Source organism: Fulmarus glacialis, unplaced genomic scaffold, assembly GCF_000690835.1.
Source record: "Fulmarus glacialis isolate BGI_N327 unplaced genomic scaffold, ASM69083v1 scaffold40804, whole genome shotgun sequence".
Taxonomy (NCBI): Eukaryota; Metazoa; Chordata; class Aves; order Procellariiformes; family Procellariidae; genus Fulmarus; species Fulmarus glacialis.
In genome coordinates, this window is record NW_009209438.1 from 1303 (window position 1) to 10986 (window position 9684).

The window sequence follows — 9684 nt, forward strand, 5'->3', positions numbered from 1 at the left end:
GGGACTAGAGATTGAGGGGATGGTGCTGGAGGGGGGTGCTTAGGGTCAAGCCCCATATGCATCAGAGGGAAGGGAGCGACAATGGCAGAAGCAGGCGGTGAACCCGAGGCAGACAGAGATGAGTTCTGACTTCATTTGTCTCCAAAAAGCACCTTCTGAGTCATTGCTCAGAAGTGAGATTTGACAACCCCCCCAGGAACCACAGGTATGCAGAGGCACCCCTCCTGTAACGCATCTTTCCCATGCTTGCGGATTCCAGCCCGGGATTCAGCATCTTGAATAAGCGATCCTGAAGCCTGTCCTACCCATCCTGGGTAATAAATGCCCAACAGATGTAGCCAGGACCAGTTGTTCCCAGACGCCCGGCAGGAGAAGTGAAGCGGCGCTGCTCTGGGAACAGGTGGTTTAGCACATGGAAGTTATTTCTAGAGCTGCCTTGCGTTGTCCTGCTGCATCTCAGCCTTGCCGAGGTCTGGCACCAACGCGAGCCGTGGACAGGCTGTGCAGGGGCTTGGGGTGATGCGCAGGGCTGCTCCGGGGTGCCTGGGGCTGATCATGGGGCTGGTCTGTGCAGACCTTGCGGTGGAGCATTGGGTGGAAGATAGATGAGCTGGGACGATGAGTAAAGTCCTCCTGACCATGGCTGGGAGGGAGACGGGTGTGCTGGGAAGATGAGCATGGCCATTTCTGCAGCGTTATTAGCCCTGTTGCCAAACCAGGCTGTGAATTATTCCTTTTAGCTAACCTCAGTCTCAGGGCCAGGGCCAGGACCAGGAGAGAAATGCTGCTGCTGAGCCCAGATCGCCCCTTTCCAGAGCACGCTCTGCACTTGGAGGGCTGGGCTGGGAGGTCTCACCGAGATCTCGTGCTGTGGCTTGTGCAGGGCTGTAAATTGGAGATAACAGGACATCCCTGCAAGTTTCTATATCCCAACCCAGCTAAGAATAGTCAGGAAGCAAAACAAGCTGAACGTTATAATTGAGTTATTTGGTGCCCTGAGCAAACACAGTGCCCGGAGATGGCTGCGGCGAGGGGAGCTGCGTGTCCTGGACATGGCTCCTGACAGCAGTTATCAGTGTTGCATGAGGCTGTGTCTAATCTCCTGCCTCCTATTTGGGGCGAGCTGTGATCCTGGGACAGGAGGGGAGGGGGGAGCCTTATCTCTGCTGAGATAACACCGTCACACCCGGCTGGGGACAGCTCGAAGCTCCAAGCGCTTTGGAGAGACGCAGCATCTCTGTGCCCGTGTCTCGGGAGCTGGAGGACAGGCTGTGCTTGCCCTTATCTCAGCTCCTAACCCTCGCTTTTTCCAATCTGCCTTGAATTCTGCCAGATAACCAGGCATGTCGGACTCTGAAGAGGTCATCGAAGAATATGAGCAGTAAGTTGTGTGTTTTTAAACACCCTTTCTTTCTCTTTATTCCCACTTTCCCACAGGGTTGCAGTATTGCTTAGAGGTGCCTTTCGGGGGGCACTGGCTCTCGTCATTACCCCAGCACCCAGCATGAAATCCCCCCATGCCGCGCCCGTCTGCATCGCTGCTGTGATAGCGCCGAGACCCCCAGCAGTGGGGAGTTTTGCGTTAGGAGCTGTATCCCCATGGCAAGGGACAGTCCCTGCATTAAAAATGCTGTGGTCTAAATCAGTGAGATAGAGCTGGGAAAAGCTGATGTCATCAGTTTGTTGCTGCTGGGCTCCTGCTGCCACATCCAGAGCATCACTCCCCAAGGCCCACACCTGAGGGCAGCTTTCGCTGGTGAGGGCTGCTGGGCCGTGAGGCACACCCTGGAGAGAAGGGGCTCACTATCTGCGGTACATGGTTATAGGGATCAGTCCAGACACAGCTCCTGCTTCTCACCCACCAGCAGAAGAAGTAGATCTGAATCCTTCTCTTACCTTTAAATGCCACGACAGACTCGCATGTCTTGGCAATCAGTCTGACCCCTGTGCCCAGTGTCCCCTGCGCACACCCGAGGACAGACTGTGCATCTCCCCCAAGGTCAGGAAACGATTTTGGGGCAAAGATGGGATGTGAGATGCCCATTTCTAGGATTACAGATCTAGATACTTGGTCACTTGCTCTTCTCAAGCTGCAAAATGGTGTTGTGCTCTGACCACAGTCGAAGTGTCAGTCGAGCATTTCAGCTCCTGCTATCTGCAGCCTGCAGGGTGATCTGGGTCTTGTCCTATCCCCACTGCCACCTTACAGCACGCCACGCAGCAGCCTGCCCAGCAGCCGTTGCCTATTGCTATGAAAAGGGGAGCCAGCCTTGGGGAAATTTCAAATTCCCCTCTGGCCTCGCTGATGGACACACATGCCCCATTGCAGCAGATCCCTGTAACTCTGCAAATTTGTGCTGTGCTTTGCAGGGAGCAGGAAGGTAAGAGGATGTGGAGCATCTGCAGCTGCCCCGAGGCTGAAGCTAAGAAATAATCAGGGCGACTTCAATAACCTGCGTCTTCTTTCCCTTCCCTCTCTCCCATGTGCACGTGTGCTCTGTGAAGAGGAGTACGTGGAAGAAGGTAGGTTTTTCACTGGCTGTTGCAAGGACCAAGAGACAAGTGCTGTTGGTTCAGTGTTTTGCTTGGGTGGGTTGTGGTGGTAAGCTCCTTGACTGCAATGGGCAAATCGTGACCAGGAAAGGCAGATGAGACCATGTTCTAGATTTCTCCACCTGAAACACTGGTAGGATCAAAACCAGTCTGAATTTTCTCAGGATCTCTTTTGTCAGAGTGATCCCTTGACTCAAAACAGGGGTGGAAATGCTCGGGTGCTGGCAGAGGTTTGAGCCCAATAACTCAATGGGAGCCGAAGCCTCAGCTGAATTTATATTAATGACGCTCAAGCACAAACCTCCAACTGCCCCAGTGCGATGAAGAAGCAAACCCCATGGTGCATGCAGCCGCTCTGGGACACGGCTGGGCTGTGCATTTGGGGCTGGGTTTGGGAGCTGGGTTTTGCTGAGCCTCTTGCTGCTTCAGGGCACTGCCAGGCAGCCCGGGCTGCTGCACGGCAAAACATCCTGAACGTTAAAAGCAAAGAGAGGCAGAAGGGGGAAACCACCGCAGTGCTTGAGTCCTCATCTCATGCACGTCATAGCTACACTCCACAGCTTTATGGCATCCGACTAACCTCTGCACTTATTCCTTTCCCTCCTCCCTGGCTCAGAAGAGGAAGAATGGATAGAGGAAGAAGACGGTAGTTATTGCACCTTTCTTTATTTCATCTCTCCACTGCTGCTGTGAATATGTCGTGGGTCGGTGTGTCTTTTGCCTCTCCCCGGTTGGGAAATAGTTTTCTTTCATTCTTCCACTTCTCTCTCTTGCTTCTTGCACTCCCCCCTTCCTGCCCTGCTGTGCTGTGCGTGTCTGCTTCTGTGTCTGTGCCTTCTCTCTTCCATCTATCAACCAAATGCACTCCCCGTTTGCTATCTTCTTTTTCTTTCCTTCCTTCTTTCTTTCCTTCTTTCCTCCCCCTTCCAGCAAGAGTGCTGTGGGACCCAGCATCGCTCTGACTCCAATGGAGGACTCTTGTGGGGATACTGCTCCCTCCAGTGGAAGTCTTGAAACAGTCTTGTTCTTCGCTGGCTAGAGGAGAGCAATAGAAATCACTCGCTCCCGTCCTGGGGTATAAGAGCATGATAGCATGAGAGGGAATGAGGGACAAACCAGGAGGTGGCTATAAATCCTTTAAATTTTTTTTTTTTTTTTGCCCTGCCCAAGCACAGAGAGCAGCCCTTGGCCAAAGATTAGAGCGAAGCCCTTTGCTTTCTGAGCCGCTGCTTCTTTCTCCTGTGTCTCTCTCTCGGCCGGCTCCGTGCCGCAGTTGTCCTTATACCGGGGTCCGTAGGGAGCAGGAGTGGCGGCTGTCGGACTCACACTGCTCGTTATTCCACAGGTCAGGAAGAACAGGTAGAAGAGGCAGAGGAGGAGACCGAAGAAACCAAGGCAGAAGGTGCGTGGTGGCTTCGCCGGCGAGCTCCCATGGCTTGGCTGGAGCCGTGCTCTGCTCGGTGGGGTGCTGAGCAGGCTCTGGGGTGTCCCAGTGTTGCCTGCGACAGCGGGCCAGCTGCCAGCGGGGCAGCTCTCCCCCATATCTGTGGTTCCCAGCAAAGAGGTGCCAAAACTGAGCTGCCCTGTCCTCATCTACCAAGTGCCTTGGCCCTGCAAGCATGAGAATAATGGTGCTTTCTGCTGGTTGCTGATCAAACAGTTTGTGTCGAGCACTCTGAAATAATGTCAAAAATGAGTTAAGCCTGTTCCACCAAAAGGTCCCCGTAGCCTTAGAGGGGAGATTTCCAGAGCTGGGGTCATGCTCTGATGTGTCTCACCATCCAAAGAGCACTGGACTTCGTTGCGCCTCTTTGGAGCAGAGTGGGTTGCCTGATGTGTGTCCCCGTGCTGTCACGGCTGGTGGGGCAGGCTCAGATCCCAGCCGTGCTCCCTGAGTTAGGGTGCCAGGACCCATCCGTGCTGGGGGGATGTGGCTGCCCTCACCTATGGATGCTCATATTCTCCCCATTGCTTTTGAAACAGAACAAGAAGATGAAACAAAAGCACCAGGAGAAGGTAAAGCGGGAATGGAGGAGGGGCAGTGTTGGCCATTTCAGTCCTGATCCCAGTCCCTCAAGACACTGGCCCCGCTGGGGTTTTCGGTGGTGAATCCACTTGCTGCTGAAGAGAGAAAATCCGTCGTAAATGGGGCAGAGCTGCCCTGGCCTCGTCCTCTGCCAGGACTGGGGCAGCAGGAGGCCTGCAGGAGGGATGGCTTTGTGATGTCTAAGTAAGAACTTCACCCAAAATACAGAAGGAGAGGGTAGTACTGCTGCTTTCCTGGCCTCAGCAAAGCTTGCCTGGGTTCCTCCTGGAGAGGACTCGGTGCTCTCCTGGTCTGTCTGTGGGTGAGGGATGTCTGTGAGGGACCTGGTCTCTCCCTTTTCGTCCTGGAGGGATGGAGCTGGGTTTTGCAGTGGGGATAAGCATGGGGTGGAGGGGAGCAGCCTGGCTGAACCACCCCGCTGCGTCTGCGGGCATGGCGCACAGCAGGGCTGGCCTCCGGGAGCCAAAGCACCGTGTTTTCCACAGGTGGAGAGGGAGATCGAGAGCAGGAGCCTGGGGAAGGTGAAGTATCTGTCCTCGCTCCTCTCTGGGGTGGGGGGACTGTCCCTTTGCCTGTATAAGGAGGTGCCAAAGGCCTTTCTGCTCAGCCAGGAGCATCAATGTGTGTCTCGCGTTCTGGCATACAGGACACCTCACTGCATGCCTCTTTGCTGGAGGAAGATCCACAGTGCAGCCTGTGCTGCTGGGAGAGAGGGGTAGCTCGGCTCAGTGTTGTGGGTTTTGGGTCAAGGTGTCGAAGCAAATGCCTCTGTGACACTAACGCTGTCTTTCTCTCCTGCTCCTGGGGACCCGCAGGTGAATCGAAGCCAAAGCCCAAGTAAGTGTCGGTGCATTTTCTCTGGTGCAAGGTCTGAACTAGGAGCTGTGCCAGGGCAGAGGCTCCGTATGATGGGCTTAACACCACGATCCATAAAGGGCATGGGACAGTGAGGCCTCAAAAGCATGAAAGCAGGGTGGGGACTGGGGCGTGGAGAGAAAAAGGGAGAGAAACAGGCAGATAAACGTAGAATATGAAGAGAATCCTGACAATGAGGTCTTGAAGCATTTTGTGTGCTCCTTGGAGGAGGCCCAGCTGCCCTGTGGCCCTGCAGCTGGAAAAAATCTGTGTGCACCCCAGCCTGGGGTACATGGTCCATGGCACAGACAGGGTCTTGCTTCTCTAGTGTGCTCCTGGCCATGGCTGGCAGGAGGCAGGCATTTGCACGAGTGCCAGCATCCCCGGGACAGGAGCACCTGCCTGAAGGAGTGGGGCCAAGAACCGTTGCCAGGAACCTGCGGGTCCTCATGGACCCTTGGGATGCTGCGGTCTGGGAGGCAGATCTGTCCTCAGCCACGATCTCTTCATCACTTTCTGCTTAATGTGCATCTGAGCATCTCCTGCCCTCCCTCAAGCCTACAGAGGATGAGAGGATAGTTTCCAGCTCCCTATGCCCGATCACACTGGAGCACACAGTTCCTCTGTGATCTTTTGGGTGAGCGGTGGGTGGCTGCCAGCCCCAGGGTGCCTGGCAAAAGGTCATGGCCAAGTTGCCTGCAGCTTGCAGAGTTATTCCAGCCATGTGGGTGCCTTGGAGTGATTCCCGGGAATGCCAGAGGTCTTCCTCTGAGGCTGTCCAGCTGGCAACCTCCAGCAAGCAGCATTACACTTCCCTGTCCTCAAAACGTGCTCACTCTGCAACCCTGGGGACTGCGAGGCTCAGAGAGGAGGGCTGAGTAGATCAGTGCATGTATGAAAGGCACCATCCTGTCCCAGGTATCTGCTGCAGGCTCACCTCCTGCTCACCTTTGATTGCAGGGTCTTCATGCCAAATCTGGTGCCTCCCAAAATCCCAGATGGCGAGAGGCTGGATTTTGATGTGAGTAGTGCAGCCAAAGTCAACCCCCGCAAGGCACTCCCCTCGCAGTGCTCCCCTCACCATGCCCAGCAGCTCTGCAGCTCCTGGAGGGCTTCACTCGTGTGAGTGTGGCCACCGCCGATGGTTCTGTCCGGTGCAGGACATCCACCGCAAGCGCATGGAGAAGGACTTGAACGAACTTCAGGCCCTTATCGAAGCGCACTTTGAGAGCAGGAAGAAGGAGGAAGAAGAGCTCATCTCCCTCAAGGACAGGATTGTACGTCTGCAGCCCTCTCCCTCTACCGCTATTGCCACCCTCTCCCTTGTGGGCAAACAGCCACGATCCTTTCCCCACAGTCCCGACCGCGAGACCCGAGACATCCCATGTCCCTGCAAGACAGAGCCTGAGATTTGAGCCAGATTTTGTATCCCAGTGCCTGGGGAGCCCCTAGTCTGGCTGCTGCGATGCTGCGGTGCCTAACGGAGATGCACCTTCCCCTGCGTCCATGTGCTCTCCTGGGGGACATGGGAGCAGCAGATCTGCCCTTGGGGCTCTCAGGGCTTTTGAGGTCAGGGATGTGTCCCTAGGGACAGAGAGGATGCAGATTCCCTGGGGTGTCCAAGCCAACGTTCTCTCCTCCTGCAGGAACAGCGGCGAGCGGAGAGGGCAGAGCAGCAGCGGATTCGCAGCGAGAGGGAGAAGGAGCGCCAAGCCCGCGTGGCCGTGAGTTTCCCTCCGGGGCTGGGGGGCTTGGGCTGGTCTTGGGTAGCACAAGCCCAGCCATGGGGCACATGGGAGCACGAGCTGTGTGTTGCGTGCAAGCTGGTCCATGAGATCTCCGTCCATCCGCTCCTGACCCACTTCTGGCCCTGGCAGGAAGAAAGAGCTCGCAAAGAGGAAGAGGAGGCCCGGAAGAAGGCTGAGGAGGAAGCGAGGAAGAAGAAAGCTTTCTCCAACATGCTGCATTTTGGAGGCTACATGCAGAAGGTGTGATCCTACGCCAGGTGGTTGCAATGAAGCTGCTGGTGCTCCTGGGAAGGGCTCAACCATGGGCTGGCCCCACAGCACTGTCCATGTTCTCAGTGCTGGTAGACTGTGGTTTCTACAAGCAGAAGAAGACAGGCCGCCACAGTTGGGTCACAGCAGTGGTCAAAGGGCCAAAGTGAGCTGAGAGCTCTGCTTTGCACATGCTGGCGAGGGGCGTCCAGCCTTGCCTCAGGGACAGGGATGGGGGTGTGGGGGGTGTCTTGTCCACTATTGCCAAAATTTCCTTGAGGACCTGTTGTTCTCCTGGAGTCCCAAAAGCTGAGGGTGTTGGGGGCAGAGCTGGGGATAGGGGTAAAGAGCAAAAGCTGGGCAGATTTCCTTCCTTCCGATGGACTGATGGTTTCCTCAGTCAGAGAAAAAGGGTGGGAAGAAGCAAACAGAGCGGGAGAAGAAGAAGAAGATCCTCAGCGAACGGCGGAAGCCCTTGAACATCGACCACCTCAACGAAGACAAGCTGAGGTGAGCATGAGCTGCAGGAAAGGATGTCCAGGACAGTGGCTCTGCTTTGGGTCCCACCTCCTGGGCCAGGATGCTGGGCCAGGGCGGGCTGCCTGGGGCTTGCAGCCCAGGCAAGAGGGTGATGGCACAGCTGGGAGACGGGCTGTGACACCCCGCTGGGAACATGGGCTCTGTGGCTCTGCCGGGCCACCACGGCCAGGCTGCTGCTGACAGCGCCGGCCATCAGAGGGAGCCACGCACACATGCGTGGGACATAGGTGTCCCCATGTGTCCCAACCTCCCACCCATGCATTCAGTCCCTGCATGGGACTGGCCAACACATCCCCGGCTGGGCATGGAGCCTGCAGAGACCCGTCCTGGGGGAGCAGGCAGGATGGTGGCGTCACTGCCCTGTCCCCTGCAGTGAGTTCCCCGTGAGCCACATCCCTTTTCTGCACTGACACCAGCTGGTTCTTCCCACAGGGACAAGGCCAAGGAGCTATGGCAAACCATCCGCGATCTGGAGGCTGAGAAATTTGACCTGCAGGAAAAGTTCAAGCGGCAGAAATACGAGGTGAGCCACAGGGTCCTCCATGAGCTTGCTCACCCTCCGTGCGCCTGGCTGCTCCTTCTGCTCCCCATTTGGGAGACGAGGTGGGTTGTCTGACTGACGGTGCTGTCGCGGGAAAGCTGGCTGCACCAGGAAAGGACTGTGCCCCCCTTGCGCATGGGGTGACAAACACCCGAGAGCTCTGCACCACTGAAAACAAAGCCACATCTGCCTCCCTTTTGGAGATGAGCCAGGACCAAACCAACCCTCCCAGCGGTTGTCAGCCACCCCGGCAAGGCTGAGCACACAGATATGAAATGCTGGAGGATGTGGCAGCTGCTGAAAGGGTCTGCGTGGTGGCCCTGTGACCTCCCAGCTCCTGGGGATGTGTGCTTTGCACCACGACAGGCTTCCCGCTGTGCTGCACATCACAGCCCTGTGCCAAACCCCACACAAGAACCACTGGGGAGGAGAGAGCAGTGATGCACCTTCGCCCCAACCCTCATCCCTGGCCGGGCATGGAGCATCCTGCCAGGCCTCACCATCCGCCTGCGTTTCTCTTGCAGATCAACGTCCTCCGAAACCGTGTTAGTGACCACCAGAAAGTGTAAGTCCCCAGGCAGGCTGAGCATCCTTCCTTGACGCCTCCTGCCCCTCCAGCCCCCTGCTCCCCTGGCCCCAGTGCCCTCCTTGTATATCTCCCAACCCTCACCAAGCCACCTCCTGTCCTTCCCACTCCTGCCCCTGGTCCCAGTGGTACCCAGTGCTCATTGCCCTGCAGGTCTGGCCCAGGGACCTCAGTCCATGCTGCTCTGCTCCTGTTGACAGACCCCCATTGCCTCCCGCCTCCACCAGCTTCCCTCTGCCCCAGAGACCCTGGCTGGGGACGGACCCTGGGGAGATCCCACCTCCGCACATGGAGCTTTGTGTCCTGCAGGGTCCTGCCAGCCTCCAGCCATCCCCATCCCTGCAGTGGCTCTGCCCAGCACCTCAGGGAAGGTGCTGGAGATCCCAGATTGTGTAGGAGGGGAAATCCCAGGGGCTGTGGGAGCTGTGCAGACCCACAAGGACAGGAGAGCCTGTCCCCGTGCCCATGTTCCCTGCACAGGACTGGGGCACCCTTCATAGGAGGGTGGAGGTGGGTGTTTAACCCCCACCCTCGGGAGCACCATGCTGCTCTCACCCCTGTCCCT

General features: G+C 56.8%; 1 protein-coding gene across 1 annotated transcript; it reads left to right on the forward strand.

The window, feature by feature from the left end:
• Positions 1-1343: 1343 nt before the first annotated feature.
• On the forward strand, positions 1344-9102 carry TNNT2 (troponin T type 2 (cardiac)). Its single transcript, XM_009576823.1, is given in 13 exon segments — positions 1344-1385; positions 2550-2571; positions 3170-3199; positions 3899-3955; positions 5092-5127; positions 5404-5437; positions 6416-6476; positions 6616-6732; positions 7102-7179; positions 7333-7443; positions 7853-7962; positions 8425-8515; positions 9058-9102. Coding segments are annotated over 13 exon segments (834 nt in total).
• The last annotated feature ends 582 nt before the right edge of the window (positions 9103-9684 follow it).